Source organism: Phoenix dactylifera, chromosome 13, assembly GCF_051530095.1.
Source record: "Phoenix dactylifera cultivar Ajwa chromosome 13, Ajwa_hap1_PhDact_Kaust_v1.1, whole genome shotgun sequence".
NCBI classification, from domain to species: Eukaryota; Viridiplantae; Streptophyta; class Magnoliopsida; order Arecales; family Arecaceae; genus Phoenix; species Phoenix dactylifera.
In genome coordinates this window covers 28334137-28352050 of record NC_143202.1, presented here as the reverse complement: position 1 = coordinate 28352050, position 17914 = coordinate 28334137, and the positions used below count along the sequence as shown (strand labels likewise).

At 40.8% G+C, this 17914-nt stretch overlaps 1 protein-coding gene across 1 annotated transcript in view; it reads left to right on the top strand.

The window, feature by feature from the left end:
• Positions 1–407: 407 nt before the first annotated feature.
• LOC103717691 (protein ROS1A) overlaps positions 408–17914 on the top strand; it is a 25636-nt gene continuing 8129 nt past the window's right edge. The window contains 8 exon segments of the mRNA XM_089926872.1: positions 408–1008; positions 10818–11079; positions 11277–11341; positions 11424–11508; positions 11711–14467; positions 15300–15390; positions 15521–17132; positions 17717–17796. Of these exon segments, the coding sequence (XP_089782998.1) occupies positions 760–1008; positions 10818–11079; positions 11277–11341; positions 11424–11508; positions 11711–14467; positions 15300–15390; positions 15521–17132; positions 17717–17796 (5201 nt within the window). The 5' untranslated portion in view covers positions 408–759.

Sequence of the window (17914 nt, the reverse complement as noted above, 5' to 3'; positions counted from 1 at the left end):
ACCAAAGGCCGGGAAGGGGAGTGAGGCCGGGAAGTTGACATGACAGGGGCCCCGCACCAAAAAGTAACGTAGCGGCCATCCGCCTCCAATCATCACTTGGCGCGGGTCGTCGCGCTCTTACCTGCCCCTTGAGAGCGAGCGAGCAAGCGAGCGAAAGATATTTTATCATAGAGCGCTCCGTTTCAATATCTCGTATCTCCTCTCAAGGAACGAAACAATCGTAATTTTTCCTTCTACGAATAAAAAACGGAAGCAAAATACGAGATAAGCCCGACAAAATACTCTGTCTCTTTCTGGCACCTCAAGCATACTTATTACTATTTTTCTACCACCGGTAAAAGCCAACAGCGCTGTTTCTTTTTCAATCCACAGGATTTAATGCAATTGCCTTGTGTACTAATGCAATTAAATTAAAAGAAATTGAAAGAGACGAGTCCAAGGAAGAAGGCAGACGCTCTCTCTCTCTCTTCTCCTTCCCTTCTCTTTCCTTCGAAACTGGAAAAATAGAGAAAGAATCTCCATCTCCGATGCCGGCATTGATGGCCTCCGGTGTGTAGAGAAAGGAGCCTCCTTTCCTTTGAGCGGCTGCGGAATTTTTCCTATTTATTTGCCATATCCTCATGTCCATTCGTGCCCTCCTTTCTCTCCAAAATCAAACACCCCTCCTCACCCTACCAGATCACCAGCATCGCATCGCATGAACTAGTCAAGCACCGCCGACGAAACCAAAAACTTTCAATTCTCGTGTCGTAAGGTTTAATGCCATGGGCGGCCATTGCTGTGGCTTGTGCTTGTAATTTTATATGGATACTCGGTCCGTCGCCAAGGAGGTCTTCTCACTCCGGCGAAGCTGCCCTTCTCCACCCTCGACCTCTTAGATTTATATCCAAGATTCGCTGCCCCTTTGGAGTTGGATCGCTCCATCTTCGCCGCCGTCGACCTCCGCCTCATCCTTGCCTCCAGCGGCTTCTCAGCCTTCGCCGCTGCCGCCGCCGAATACCTCCATCGGTATGCCCCCCCCCCCCCCCCTCTCTCTCTCTCTCTCTCCCCCCACCCCCTCCCTCTCCTGCCAGCCTCCGACCACCACCACCAAATCCCTCCTCCGGCGCCACTACCGGCAGCCTATCCCCCTCCTAGCCCTGAGCCCTAAGCCACGCCTGATGGATCCCTTTGCCCTGCCTTGCACTCTGCTCCAAACCCTAGAATAATTTTTGACCGTTTTCCATGGGATTACCATTCTGATCTCTGCAACAGAGACCAGAATCCCAAAACATTTCGTACAATTGGTGGTATATGAAACCCAGAATCATCTATGAAAAATGAAAACCTGATAGTGTATCACGGTTGCTTCTTGCTTGATAGAGAGTGAATTGGTATGGAATTTATTTCATTTTATGCGCTACTGTTTTTCCTTCTCTGCCATTTCATTAATTTCTGGGACTTCATGGGAATATTCACATGCAGTTTCTGCTGTGCCGTTCGAGCATGCTCACAGAGGTTATCCACAAAACCTACCTTAGCGAGCTGATACAAAAAATGTATAATTTCATAAATTTCTCCACACAGCAAATTTGTAGATGGCTAGTTATCAATTTGATTAAAAGAGGGGAGCAACATTTTCATTTAGGCTCAAGTTTCATCACCAATTTAAATTGTCATGGCCGTTTTCAAGCTGAACAACGACATTTCATTATGGCTTGATTATGGAGGACTGCCTACCTACTAAACATGCAATCACCCTCTGCTTTTGTTTATCCTCTGTTGCTGTAATGGGAGTTGACATACATAAACTGTTCTTGAATGTTTGAGAATATGTTGTGAGTTGCATATGGTCAGTGACATACCTGTGTGCAATTTCTCCTCTTTATTGTTTGAGTCCCACCCCCCTTGAGTTGGTGCCTTTCCTAGCTCACATTTACACCCCATGATCAGGTCTGCGCTTCATACCCTTCTCACTGCATTTATGTTCTGGAATGCTACTCTTAAATCTTGCTCGCACTGTGATTTTATGGATTTTTTTTCACCCCTGTGGTCAGCTCTGTGCTTCATACATTTCTCACTGCATTTATAATCTGGAATGCTAGTCTTATATCTTGCTTATCTTTATGGTCTAGCACCGATAACAAGTGTCATTTTGCTGATACTGACACTCATTGTTCCTTAAAGATATTGTTTTGATAATTATGATGGAAAAGGTGGAAATAATACAACAACTGATAAATACCAGAAAAATCACTTTCTGAAAAACTTTGCTATTTCATCCTTTAAGCCATTAATGGGCCTAGACAATAGGCTTCTAACCCATGGTATGGGATTGCTTCTTATGCGGCATTTTTTTCATCCAATTTCAGCCTATTGTTGGATCCATAGTATGTTAATTATAATCCTATTTTTATGATGCATTTTGTTCTTGATCTGGAGTCCTGTTCATTCCAAATTGTTTTAGTTTTATATTTTGTTGGAAATGTTTTGACAATAATATCACTTTAATAATAGACTTCTCAATAATGTCTTACAAGTAGAGATAGAAATTCATTGTCAGGAAAAGCAGGAACTTAAAAGAGATCGTGTTAGTGCAAACTTGAATTTCTGACAGGAAGTGCTCCACCGAATTTTCATTAGTACAGTCAAAAGTCTAAGTCTTTCAAGTGGATTCCTTGACTACCATATCACATTCAAGCTGTTAGTATCATAGATTTTCTAGGGCAGAGGATTACTATGGTTATTTGTGTATTCATATATGAGATTATTTGCTTTGGCATAACAGTAAATTGATATCAAATTGTGGCTTTTGTGGTTGAGAAGCATCAAGACAGTTTTGTTGAATGCAGAACAGAATGATTTACTGTAGTTAAGTCTATTCACAGAAGGACACACAATGAGATGTGAAGGTGATCTGCACTGATCGCATACTTATTCTCATGGATTGATTTGCCAAACCTTAGTTACTAGAAACAGGCCCAAGTGTGAAGTGCGCATACAAGATAGCAACATAAAGAATTTTTAATAAGAAATGCTTAGGAAACAGGTGCAGGAACGAAATTTTGAGGAGATTTTGAAGTGGATGTGCTAACCTAAATGGAAGATTCCTTCTACTAAATACTGGATTGTTAGTTGGTTAACACCGTGCAGCAGTGGTCCTTGATGTTCCCTCAGTCTTTAAAGGATCTTATTGGAGGGGATTCAATAAGTTGTATTTAACTCTTTGACCTTTTGCTCTTGCAAAGAAGAAAGAAAGGGGACTCCTTGATTTTCTTAATTTGATAAGCAGACATACTGGTGTAGGTCAAAGCTACTTAGGTTCTTATAATACCCTTCCATTATTCGAAATAAAGTCACTTTGTGTGGGTAAAATGAACATAGTAGACATAATAGTCGGTAACTTTCTTCAAATGGATTCGGTTGGTTAACAAACAAATTTTGAATGTGTTCAATAAAGTCATCTAGACTAGATGCAAACTTTCTCTTTTCCTTTTCCATCTTCTTATTCTGTACCTTCAGCTGAAATACTATTCAATTTGTTTCTTTAAAGGCATTATTAACTCTTCTCTAGAAGTATGTAATTCTGAATGCAATTCCCCTTTATAATTGTCCAAGAAATTGGATCAAATTTGTTTTATTATGGTCGAGGCATTTAGATTTTGCGTTAGGCTTGTAGTTAGTGTGATCTATGTTTCTATGATTAATTTTGATCAATTTGAAAGATTAGTTGGGCACATGTATCAATTATTGGGCATAGCTTATTCTATAATTATATGTTCTCTTATTTCAAATCTTGATTTACTAAAATAATTTATAATACCTGAATTCACACAAACCTAAATACATTAGCTAACTGGCTACTGATTTAGATTACAAAACATCTTTAAAAAAAAAACAACAAGAAGTTAAGGGGGCTAAAACAGAGACCTATGCAACCATTGTTTGGTGGTTGCTACCCATTGCAACAAACTATGATTAGTGGCACCCTTTCATTCGGTAACAACTAATTTGGAGGAAAGATAATTGCTGGTTATCGCTAAGCAGTGCAGACATGAATGAAGTGGAATAAAAGATACTACTTTGCTCGCGATGTAGAACTTCAAGAAGAACAACTCTATCGCTCCATTTCTGTTGAAGTCTTGCAGCTACTTAGTAAAGCTCTAAGAACCAGGGGAGCCTCCATTGCATGCGCTTTCTTGAGAGAACCTGCCACCATGGACTCTGGTGGAGGCATCCACAGAGCTCAGCCAATTTGACCTAGATGTATGGTTCCTATAGCTGTTGCTGGGGATCAAAGGCCTCTTCATGGAGATGAGCTTTGAAGGTATAATTGGAATCCAAGGATTTTGGATCTCAAAATCCTTATGTTGTTGGAGGAGAATGTCCTGTCCAAAGTCCATCCAAAGCTGAAAATAGAAAAAGAAATTATTCTTTCTATCTAGACCTCTTCTTTCGCCTCTTCTACTACAAATTACAATTGATCTTGCTGATAAGAACTTCAGTGCCTAATTTTCAACCCTGTCAAAGTGCCATATGCCCTTGCTTCAAACCCCATTATCCAAACCAAGCCTGTAATAAATCTTCCACCATGTCAACCTTCCCATCTACAACCAAGAAACATTTTGTACCTTAACCAAAGATAGGATGGAAAGTACCCTTTTCTCCTCCTCCTAGACTCATCCGCACACAAAAAAGAAATGAAAAGCACGAAGGAGATCTATTGCTCAGATATAGGTTATGCGTCGAACTTGACACCATCTCTTGTGTTTAAACCCTTAGATCTCTACACTTGGAATACAACTAACCCTGAAATTTCTATTCGATGCCAGGCCAAAGAAATCTAGATATAACCAAATGAGAAATTTTGATTAATTTGGAAAATATGGGAGCTTTAAATTTGACGAATTTGAGCAAAAAAAATAGTGAGAAAAAATAAAAATAATAATTTTTGTAGGATGTGGTCAGGAATAGAAAAGGGCTATATGTGGCATCAAAATAGATTAAAATTTTGACCAATCTAGTGATTGCCCATGCCCTAATCCCATGACCAGAAAAAATGAATCAAATTCATTTTTTATATCAATTACTTTCCTTTTTTGCCATTTAGTTTGCTATTTCTGCTGTTGGAATTATGATGTGGGCGACCATTGGACTTGGTCAAAATTTTGATCTATTTTGATGCCACATTCAGCCCCTTCTTTATTCCTTCCCCATGCCCATGGAAATTATTATCAATTTTCTTTTTCCTCACCTCTTAGATTTGCCGAAATTAAAGCTTTCATTTTTTTTTTTAATTTAGTCAAATTTTCTGAATTGTCTGTTTCTAAATTTCTCTGGCTCAATGCCACTTGGAGATTTTAGGGGGAGTTGTATTCTGGGCATAGAGATTTGAGGATTTAATGTCGAGGGATAGTGCTGAACTTTGGAATGTGATCTTTCTTTGGGCAGCAGATCTCCTTTCAAGTCACTTTTCTGTACTTCTCTAAGTGGAAAAATTAGAGGAGGAGAAGATCCTTCCTCTCCTATTTTGGTTCAGATACAGAGCATTTTTCGGTTGTAGATGGAAATGTCGACATGCTAGAAGATTTCTTACATGCTTAGTCTAGACCAAGGATTGCCAAACGGGTATCGGGTACCGTACCGGTCGGCGCCCGGTCCGGTTCGACAATTCTTGGCCCCATTTTTTATTTTGGGAGTTTTCTCTCTTTTCAAACTTATTCTATAAATTTAAGTATAATTTGAATTTTTTTGATGTTTTTTGATGTTTTTATGATCTCGATTTAAGCTAGATGATGCATCATATTGCTTTAAAATGATACAAATCATAAAATAAACAACATAAAATATCTTCAAATTAAGATACAATCAATTACATACTTTTAAAGCACTCTTGGATATCTAAAATCAGGTTGAGTGGCGATGCCTCTCGCAGATATCCGAATCATCAGCATAATAAGGACGTAAATCAACCTACCCTTCTAACCAAGCGGCGTTGTAGTCTTGTATGCTCAAACCATGAGGAACGCGCATCGGGTTATAAGCACTCTCGGATCTCTCGCTGAAACTTTGGCTCTGAGAGGTGTTTTCTAACTGATAATACGGCTGCGGAAGGGCCTATCTGAATATGTCGGCAGCAAAATTCGACCAGTGAGATGCTTCGGATTGCATAGGATAGTAGCCACCTGAAGATGCTTCAGACGTACTATATTCATATCCACATCCATATGGATTATAGGCTGCTTGTGGCTGCAGATAATAGGATTTAGTATACGACTCAGAACTTGATACGTCTATTGATCCTACTCCACATGCGAAATTTTCTGCAGCTGCATCGTGTCCTCCTGAATGATCTCGAGGAGTCTGTCTTCTATATGCAATCGTATCCTCGCGGGCTCTACAGATCGTATACTGTGGTCCCTATCTTGTGTAGCGTGCGTAAACTGGGACTCACCGGTGTATCGAAAACCAACCTTCGGCTGTATGCCTGTATCTCATAAGCAATGGTCTTCTGTCCTTCACTTTCTCTCCATTGAGGCCTTTTATTTTTTTTGGTTTGCTAGGTAACTGTCTTTTTACCCTTCGTGCTCCTCTTTGTCTGGCTATGTCGCCCTTCCGATCGAGTCGATCGAGTACCGTAGTATCCTCGTTTGAGCATCTCTCGATCATCTCTTTGAGAGGATGTCTCAAACGAGAAAAAAGTAGGTGATTGGCTCTCCTGCGGCTGCGGTTGATTAGCTGTGAGAATGCATGGAATATTGTGCTTATCCCATTGCTCTGCATCGACTCTAGCCTCGCTGGTTATGAAGCTGGCAAGTCGTGGAGGCGATCCTGCCTCGTCAAGCTCCAGCTCCTCCTGCTGGCCCACTAGCTAGCCGCTCATAGGATCATCGTTATCATCGACGAAAGCCCTATGGATCGGATCTATATACTTGAGCTTCACTTCTTTCAGAATGCACTTTAGCCTCAACCACAGATTGTAGTGGATATATACAAGATTGTTGAGGCGCTTCTATGTCAAACGGTTTCTTTACTTGCTGTGGATGAGGGCGAAGGTGGATCAGTTGCACTCACAGCTACTCGAAGAGACCTTTTAAGAGAGGATCCGGATAGCTATCCGCTTAAGATTTTTTGCGGTCAGCCCAAAATGAATCCACCATTCAGCTACAGCAATATTGAAGAAAAAGAGATATTAGTACCATATTAGTAACTATCTAACGCCAGGTGAATGTCCTCCTGATATGTAACATATTTGGATTCATAGTTGTCTTATCCATAATAGCTGCTCGCTGTCCAAAGCTGGTGCTGCCCTCTCTAAATAATTTGGTTTGTGAAAAAAAACTATGTTGTACTATGTTAATAATATAAGATACCGGTATACTTACGCAGTGCTGCCAGAAGTTCGTCATCCATATCAATTCTAGGTATGTTGTATTGGAATTGGGGATTCAGATAGTATGCTGCACATAGAGGTGACCGTCTTAGTAAAATTATATACGTACAGGAGCAGTCTAATTTTTAGTGTTCTTACTAACCTGCTAGATGCAAGTCTTAGCCCAATTGGTAGTCCCATCGCCGCTCAATGATGTCGATATACTCCTGAGCATGGGCTAGATCTGCCTTCATGATCTGAGCCTTTGTCCTCTCCGTCACGTAATACAGAAAGTCCATCTGGGGTACCTCTTACTGTCCATGGTCCGCAGCATTTCATATAATGGTTTGATAGCCTTCACTATCGCAATGGCCCGCTGCCAGAATGTCTGCTTCGTCACCAAGCCTTCAATCTTGCTTCCTTCGGTGCCATGTTGGGCATATCTACTTTTCTGCGACTCGGTACTGACAAACATCTGATGTAGGGCTGCTTTCTTCTCGAGAAGGGTATCAAGTGCAACGTATTTGGTAGCAAACTGTGTGACTCCTAGTCTCAAAATTTCTCCTTTTGTAAACCTCTTCATCAGTGAAAGGACCCAACTATGGTTATAAATATACTTGGTGATGCTTTGGGCTATCTTCACCGTATGCTGCACCTTACGGATCTTCACAATATCCATTAACATGAGGTCGATACAATGTGCAGCACATGAGGTCTAAAAAATATGTGGTCGCCGCTCCATCAAGATCCCGTCGGCGATCTTATATTGTGATCCATTATCAGTGACGATCTGCACGACATTCTCCTCTCCTACCTGATCAATCACCTCCTCAATAGGTTTGAGGATATATGTGGAGTCGTGCACCTGATCCGAAACATCAACCGACTTGTGGAAGAAAGTCTTCGTATCATAGTATGTCAGAAAGTTGATGCTCTGTTTGGTAGGAATGGTCCAACCATCACACATCACAGTCAGTCCATATGTGGGCCACTTGCTCTTGTAGGAGGCAATCCATTTCTCTAGCTCCTTATTGTTGTCAAGAAGCTCATCGTAGATGTTCTTCGGGCCTGAAGGATCTACACTGGAACCGACAACATGTATGGAGAAAATGACAGATCTGTAGTACGTATTGTCTATTATATTCGCTGGGATGTGGTTAAAATGGAATCAGGATCCAATAGCTTGCCACATATCCTTCTTCTTATCCTTCTTCAGCGTTGAGTCAACCCTATGCTGCTTCGATTCTCTGTTGGAAAATGCATGCGGATCTAAATCATGGATTATAGCTCCTGGTGGATCCCTCTGGATGATTTTTTTTGGTTACCAAAAGCACCCAGGATAGATTCAATCCGGTCACCGTCTCTACTGACGCCCTCCCTGACTGAGGAGGTTTTCTGCAACTATGGATCTGGCATGCTTCTTGCAGAACCGGAGCCCGACTCATAGAACGGGGGCCCAAATCGAGCCCTATGTTTGGCCACCTTCTCCTGCTGTCACTGATAATCTAGACCCGTTTGCATGGTAGCCTGGATCTGTGCCTTCTCGTTATCTGGAGGGGAGGCCTCCTCTGACTCCCTGGAGTGATAGGAAGGTGGCTCTGCCGCTCGGCGTTCCACCTCCGTCTTCTTCCTGGCAGCACTCTCCTTCGCTTCTTTGAAATCAGCGAGGTTCTTTCTCATTAGCAACCGAACCTGCTGTGGGCATTTGGGGCACGTAGCTACATCGGAGTAATTACCAGCAAAGTGCTGCTTCAGCCTGGTTACCCCTCCTTTCTTGAACTGCTGGTGGCACTAGTTGCACTACCACTGGTGCTGGCTCTCTAGCATTTGCCTATGCTTCTAGCCAATATTATGCTCTGGGGGGTTCTTTTTCTTTGATGGCTCTATTTCTACACCAGATCGATCAAGTACGCTAGTTTATTAATTATTTAAAATTATAAAAATATTAATATGAGGACGATAATTTTTTTATGTCAGCATACACATCGTCCATAGATCTACAACATAAAAAAATCAAGCCCAAATCAATTTTTGAGCTATTTTTTCAAAGCCCCTAAAAAAAAAGAAGAAAGAAGATAGGGAAAGAAAGCACATCTTAATTACCTTGGCTCTTCCTTCTGATAGCCTGAATCAATATAATTTGTATCTTTTTGGAAAGAGAAGAACACTCTCTTCGGCCTGAATCAATTTTAGGAAGGCCTTCTTCCTTCCCTCGCAATGCCATCCGACTTTTATAGCCGAATGCGCAGGCCAAAAAGCCAAAGAAGGCCTTCCCAAAAAATGCCATAGGCGCGCGCGCTGTGGCAAAATTTATCGGACTCGGTGCGAACCGACCGGTTCGCACCGAGTCCTGGCCGAACCGGACGGAACCATCCGGTTTCGGCCGGTACCGACTGGTTTTGGCCGGAATTACTGTGGTTCCAGCCCCTATGGGGCTGAAACCGTTTTCCATGCCCGAACCAACCCGGTCAGAGACCGGATTGGCTCGGTTCGGCCCGAATGGGCGGTACGGCCCGGTTCGGCAATCCTTGGTTTAGACAATGGAGTTTGAAGAAGGGCAGATGGCTTGTAATGAAGATGAAGGAGGCACTGATGTTCTCGTTGGCAAGATCAATGATAGTTTGTAGTAGGAGGTGGAAGAGAAATAGAAAGATTAAATATTTTCCGAGTTTTTAGCTTGGCATGGACTTTGGACAAGGCATTCCCCTTGAACAATAGAGGGATTTTTAGATCCAAAATCCTTAGGTTCTGGTTACACCTTTCAAGCCTATCCCAATAAAGAGGTCCTTGATCCCAAATAACAACCAAAGGAACCAACATTTTAGGCGAAATTGGCCGAAATCTATGGATGCCTCCACTAGACTCCGTATAGGCAAGTTCTCTCAAGAAAGTGTGTTCCATGGAGATTCCTCCAACTCTTGGAGTTATGCTGACCAGCTGCGGAATCTCAAGAACAGTGTGGCAGTGGCATTGGCTTTTGCAAACCAAGCTCATGATGCTCAAGTTTCCTATCAAAATGTCGAATCACGAGCATTGGCCTTTGGTAATCCCACCAAAAGATGGATACAAATGCCATACAAAAGCCTCCCAGATCACATCGATGCAGTGGTTGCAAGCAAGGTAGCATCTTTCACTCCTGTTATATTCACGTAGATCAGTGACAACCAGGAACTCTTTGTTCCTCCAAATCCATTGCTACTGAATGGGAAGGTATCAGGAAACCTAGTCCTTTGTAATGGTAGCAAGTGCATGGCACCAGAAACTCAGTGTAAGTCTCTATTTGTACCCCCTTAACTTCTCTTTTTACCTTTTTAATGATAATTTGTAATCTAAATCAGTAACTAGTTAGCTGGTATCTTTAGGTTCATGTGATTTTTTTTTCTTTGTTTTCAGATTTAAAGATGGATAAACCCCATCAATCATTCCCATTTTCTTATAGTTAATTTCTCTTGCTTGTATCCTGAAGGATGGATATTCTGTTTCTGTTCTCCCGAATCTTAATTCCTTGCCAGAGAAAACAGTAAGTGTGGATTTGATTAAGGCAATGCCTTCGCCATCTGATGCAGCGGTTGCCAGCAAGATAGCATCTTTCACTCCGCTCATGTTTGCGCAAATTAGCAGCAGCCAAGAATTATCCGTGCCCCCAAATCAATTGCTGCTGAATGGGAAGGCGTCATCGAACCCAGTCCTTTACAATGGTAGTGACCGCCCAGCACTGAAACCTCAGTGTAAGTCTCTTTTTTCCCCCCCTTAATTTCCTTTTTCCTTCTTTTGTAATGGTAATTTGTCATCTAAATCAATAGACAGTTATCTTGTATAGTTCATGTGGTTTGTTTCTTTGATTTTTGGATGTAAAGACGAGAAGACCCAACATCCATTTCCTATTTTTTCTTATAAGTAATTTCTCTTGCTTGTATTTTGACAGATGGATATCCTGTTTCTGTTCTCCCGAATCTTGATTCCTTGCCAGAGAAAACAGTAAGCATGAGTGTGAGTAGAGTGATGCCTTTGCCATCAGATGTAGCCATTGCAAGCAAGATAGCATTTTGTAACTCCGCTTATGTTTGCACAGATTAATGGCAGTCAGGAATTGTCTGTTCCCCCAAATCAATTCTCACTAAATGGGAAGATGTCACAGAACCCAGTCATTTACAATGGTAGCAACCACCTGGCATCAAAACCTCAGTGACTTCTTTTTCCTTTTAAAATAATAATTTGTAATCAAAATCAATTGCCTGTTAGCTGGTTCTCTAGGTTCATGTGATTTTTTTTAATTTGTTTTTTTTGGATGTAAAGATGAGAACCCATCATCCATTTTCTTCTTCTTGTAGTTAATTTCTCCTGCTCATATCTTGACAGATAGATATCCTGCTTCTGTTCTCCCAAATCTTAGTTCCTTCCCGGAGAACACAATAAACATGGATGCGAGCAAGGTGATGCCTTCCACCCCTATGATTGTGGAGAAGAAAAAAACTTCTCAAGATCGCCTCCCTAGGGAAGTCATAGATTTGGTAAATGAAACAGTCAATAAGGAGGATATGCAGGAGATAGGGAAATGGCAACCTCTTGTAGGGAAGCAGGCAGAACTATGCTTCTCACAGCCTGTAGTGTCATATACTTCGGAGCATTTAGTGCCATCACAAATAGCATCTTTCCAACAAACGGTTGACAGGGGAGTTGTGCATGAGGAAAATGCGAATTGGCAATCCCCAACACAAAAGCAGATTCCATGCTTCTTAAAGCCTAGAGTGAAATCTTCACCTGTGCCTGCAGTGCCATCTCAGACAGGTTTTTCTTTGGAGCCTACAGTACCATCTTCTTTGGAGCATGTAATGACATCACATACAATTTCTTCCCTGCAACAAAGAGTCATGAAGGAAGATATGCAGGACAAGGAGGTTCAGAAATGGCAGCCTCCAGTGCAGAACCAGATGGAGCTTTGTTTTTTGAAGTCTGTAGGTACATCTTCTTCAGAGCCCAAACTGCCATCTCAGGTAGCTCCATCCCATCAAAAGCAAAGTGAAGTCAATGCAATTATATCATCTGAGGAAGCCCCTGCCCAAGAACTGGATGCTCAGAAACATAGTGAGAGAGAAAATCAGGGAATAGACTTGAACAAGAAACCGCAGCAGAAGCCTAAAAGGAAGAAGCACAGGCCCAAGGTTATTCGAGAGGCCAGAACACCAAAGCCAGTAACCCCCAAGCCTCGGACCCCTAAGCGAGCCAAGAATAAAGAAGAAAACCCATCGGGTAAGAGGAAGTATGTCCGAAAGAGCAGGGTCCAAAACTCTATGGATAACCCCACAGGTGCTTTAGGCGAAATTGCTCATCTGGTCAATATAAGCAGGACTAAATCTGTCAGACGGTGTTTGAACTTTGATTCAGAAGATTTGCAAGCAAGAGATGGCTGTGTAGGATCAGCATCAGCATTTACATGCAATGCCAAATCTCAAGCTCAAGAGAAATGTGTTGCAGGGCCTACTATGACCTCAAGCACAGAATCAACTGTACATTCTCAAGGACCGGAAGCAGTGCTGGGCAACTCTCAAACGGGAACCCCATTTGATCTCAACAGTTCAACGAATCAAATGCTGAATCAGCATGCAAACTTGGCTGAAAACCCAACACCACTTCTTCAACCCTGTAGAAGAGAGATGATGGGGACAAATGAAATGCTGGATGGTTATAGAATAATGCCAGAAAACAGGACCATATCTCCTCGGCCTTCTAAAAGAGATTTGATTAGAGAAAGTCCACACGAATTGGCTAGGAAGAATGAGTACCTGAATATTTCTGCCAACCATGAGAGGTCTCAAGAAACTGGTCAGAGCAAGCCCGATTCACATAAAAAAATCTCGGATGTGATAATGAAAAGAACAAAAAGAGACCTTAACTATGTTGATAATCCTCAATTTTCAGCAAGTATAAATTTCACACATGCCAATAACGGGATGGACTGGGTTAGTGAATGTCATGATAAAGGCAGGAACAACCCTTACTTTTCTGAGAATTGCAAAAAAAGGAGAATAGAGAATGAGCAAAGTGGACAGAACAGATTCACAAGCAGTGCTTCCTCCATGACACATATGCCCCTGAATAATTGGAGAATAAATCAGGTGATGCCAAATAATTCTGAAGTCTTTATTTTTGCTGATGCACAAAGGTTGATTGCCCTCGATAAACAGCAAGCTTCAGAGTGCATGCTGTCATTTGATCGATCAGAAAGCAACATTAGATCAAGAGCATCAGTTCAGGCCCATAATTTAACATTTGTTAGTGCCACTATGGACTGCAACTACAGTTCAACACCTGTAAGATACAGTAGCATGGACTGCCCACATATAACAACACCTGTAAAGCAAACTGGACACATTTGTGCGGATTACAACCAGCCATCATCTCCAGGAAAGCCCTTAGGAGGCAATGATAGTCAGGAAAGTGAGATTTGCGAACTGCAGCCTTCCATGGAAGCCATTGTTGTAAAGACCAACATGAAAATGAAACCAAAAAAGCATACAAAGAAGCAACAAGATCATCCAGTCAATCCCAAATCCTCAAAAACCAACAGAATATCTTTGCAAGACCATGAGGTTGCTACATACGATTCTGAATCTTCACCTGGAACAAAAAGTGCTCAGCCAACTGCACCGGCTTCAGGAAATTCAAGAAAGAAAAATTCATTTCTCCAACCCAGTCACATTCATGACTGCCAAAGCAGCAGCAATTTCAATGAATCAGTTAATGGCAGTGGAATCTTAGGAGCAGTAGTACCACATGGCAATCCTTTAGATGATATCATTCAGAAGCTGAAATGTCTAAATATAAACAGGGGCCGTGATGGTGCTACAACTCAAGCACAAAACGCTCTCATTCCTTATGATGGAAGAGGTGGTGTAATCGTTCCATATGAGGGCCTGCTCAATCTTGCTAGGAAACGTTGCTCTCGTGCCAAAGTTGATCTGGATTCAGAGACAAATAGGGTATGGAAGCTTTTGATGGGAAAGGAAGGCCGCGATGAGGGAACAGATATGGATAAAGAGAAGTGGTGGGAAGAAGAAAGGCGAGTTTTCTGTGGACGTGTAGACTCATTCATTGCCCGGATGCATCTTGTTCAAGGTATTGTTACCTATCTTTAGTTTGACTTAAAAGCCGTGCTTACTTTGGGTTATAGTGAACCCCTTTACTGTGCTTATTCCATTTATGACCCGCCAAATGTAAGAAAAGTAGGCTGTTAGTTTTGAGGACAAAGTGGGTATCATGAAAAGAAGAACTACTTTTACCTCAGAATAAATCACTCCACATCACATGGAGGAGTAAGGTTTGGAATTGCAGTAAGTTTCTTTTTTTCCCCAATCTTTTTTACTCATTATGCTATACCAAATTGTTTAATGATCATTCTGGTGAGAATGCTTCAATGTTAGTTCATATGGATAGTGGACTGCCAAAAATAGAAATCAATAGTTGCTAAACTATGGGAAAAAGTATCTATCTGTGCTGATTCTTTGTGTATTGCATTGAAGAGATTCATTTTGGTACCCTCAAAGTGCCAATCATGAGTCCCCATTGGAACTGCAAAGATGTGCAGTGATTAGATGCACGTCTCCATGTATCCCAGTTGTGACTGAATAAAATATTTATTAGCAATGATGTCCTTAGTTATATTAGTTCATTCTATGGAGGCAGGTCATATCTCTGGCCAAACAATTTAATGGGAAAAGATATAAATAGGAACTTGAAATGGTAATATTTTAGCTAACAAACTAAGGACATCTTAAATCACAGTATACAGTGATTATATTTGATAGATAAGGGAAAGAGATTCCATTCAGTAAAGTTGAAACAAGTGAGAATGTTTTCTATACCCGTGGCCTGTTACCCACTACTATTGACCAATGTAACTAACTGAGCATGTCTTGTTAACTTCCTGCAAAAATGTGCTCTCTGGCAGGCGACAGACGCTTCTCTCAATGGAAAGGATCTGTTGTAGACTCAGTCGTTGGTGTCTTTCTTACTCAGAATGTTTCAGACCATCTTTCAAGGTAAGATCAACATTCTGGAATGGCTGGTAAGGGCAATTATAGAAATATATGAGACAGCATGACAAGCTTGATTATTGGCATTCTCTTTTGCCTGAACTATTTATTCACTATTATTTATTAATTTTTCCAGTTCTGCCTTCATGGCTCTTGCTGCAAAATTTCCTTTAAAGTCAAGGGCCAATAATTGGAGGTCGGATGCAGAAAAAATGAACACTTCTGAAGAGCAGCAAGAAAGATGCATTAATGCTTCTGAAAATGCCACTAAGTGGCAGGAAAACATGTTATGTAAAGAATCATATGACCGAGATTCTGTATTGATTATTGGAGAAAAAGAAAGGGCTAGCGGTAATGAATCATATGGGAGCAATAAAGGAGGTGCTACAGCGGACTATTCAAAAGGAAAATGTTGGAATGCACATCAAAGAGAGCTAGAACATGGTCATGAATCGTCTGATAGCAGGAGAGGCATTCCAGCTATAGTGAAAGGAAATACAAGTTTCGCAGAACTCAAAGAGAAAAGGTTAGTGGAGGATGTAGCTCCATCCCAAAACTCTGTTATTTCATCTCAATACTATTCAGAATACCAAATTCAGACAGCTGATCTGAATGGATCAAGCTCATTGTCCAACTTTGAAGCAGAAGAATTGGTAATTGGGAGTATGTGCAACGGTATGGACAGTTCAACTTCATTTACTGAGCTTCTACAGATAGCAGAACTTGGAAGTCATGGTAATGAAAGGATTCTCTCAACAGATTCCCTCAAGAGGCTTGCACGATTGGATGTTGACAAGAGAAAAACAGTCTTGGATCGATCTGAAAAACTGGAAGGTGCATGTCCATCAGTGCACACATCTGATTCTTATTTCCATAAATCAGAGTGCGACTTTATGGGGGCGTCATGTGCTCCTTTCATGCTTTATAATTTTAATAATTTCACAAATTCTGGATTGGTGGGAATGCATAATGCCAAAATAGTAAGGCGTGAGAGCAGATCTCATCAATCCTCAACTGCTTCTGGGATAACCAACACAAATAATTTCAACTCGGATTGTGGTCCCTCTGCAAACAATGCAATTGAAGCTATAAGTCAGAAGTTGACAATAACTTCTGAAACAGTACCTGCAGTTAATTCATATGCACAAATAAGCAAGCAACTTGTGCAACCATTAACCAGCTTAGAAACAGCAGATTGCATTGGAAAGTGCTCTAATAACAATGCCCCAAGGGAGAGAACTGGGGCCTCATTAGGTAAATCAGTTTTTCACGAATGCTTGTCTTTGCAAGATGAGTCTATTCAGAACTTGCAGCAAAAAGAAAAAGAAGCAAACTTCGAAGTTGAAAACACTCAAAATGCAGAGAAAGTTCTACTATGTCAGAAGCAGAATTCTCGGAATCAGCAAACCTCTCCAGAATTACAGAACAATCAAAGGAAAGCATTGGAAGTTGCAGAGGGAGTTGAATCAAATTTTAAAAATGAAAACCATAATTCCCAAAAGGTTTCATCTGACACAGAAAATAATGGAATAAAAGCAAAGAAGAAAAAGGTTGAGAGTGAAAAAAAGAAGACCTATGACTGGGATAGCTTGCGAAAAGAGGCATATAACAAAGGTGCCAATCAAGAGAGAAGCCATGAGACAATGGACTCACTTGACTGGGAAGCAGTAAAGTGTGCAGATGTAAATGAGATATCTGAAACTATTAGAGAGCGTGGAATGAACAACATGCTGGCAGAGCGGATTAAGGTATGCTTCCAGACAGCTCAATTGTTGATATTTTCAGATAAGTCTCTTGATGACGGCTGGGATAAGGGACAATTCATCAAAACTAATGCATGTCAAGTAAAAGGCCTTGATTCAGCTAAGGTCCATAATGACACATTGCAACTTCTTTTATCCCCAAGATTCAAGATCAATACAAAATTTTATCGGTCTGGAATCACCGCCTCAAAGTTTTAAAGTAATATTATTGTGATTTGAGTGATAAGCTGGAGTCTTAATGCTGAAATGATGCTCAAGGTTATATCTATTACAGATAATGACATTTATCTCCAAGCATTACAATACATATTTAAGTTTTTACTAGAAGAAAAGCATTACAAGTTAGTATGTGTAAGTCCATATTTGTCACAAATACATCATAACATACTTTTCTATGGCGCAGTATACAAATTGTATATACAGTTGCAGATGTTTCATTTGATTCACAACAAACTAAAAGAAAATTATTAAAAAAAAGATTTTATAAAAATTATTTCAAAGTCAACTGCTTAATCCATGCATTTAGAAGACGTATGAATACTACTCATTGTTGATTGTTTTCTTCACAGGAATTTCTCATCCGACTGGTTAGAGATCATGGAAGCATCAACCTTGAATGGTTAAGAGACGTTAAACCAGAAAAAGCAAAGTAAGATGAAAAATATTTTTACAAAATGTGCTTGGTATTCTCATTACGACACACATGAACCTAGGAATTTAGACATGAGCGAAATAGACATATTTGCAACTTGGCCTTTTTAATACCT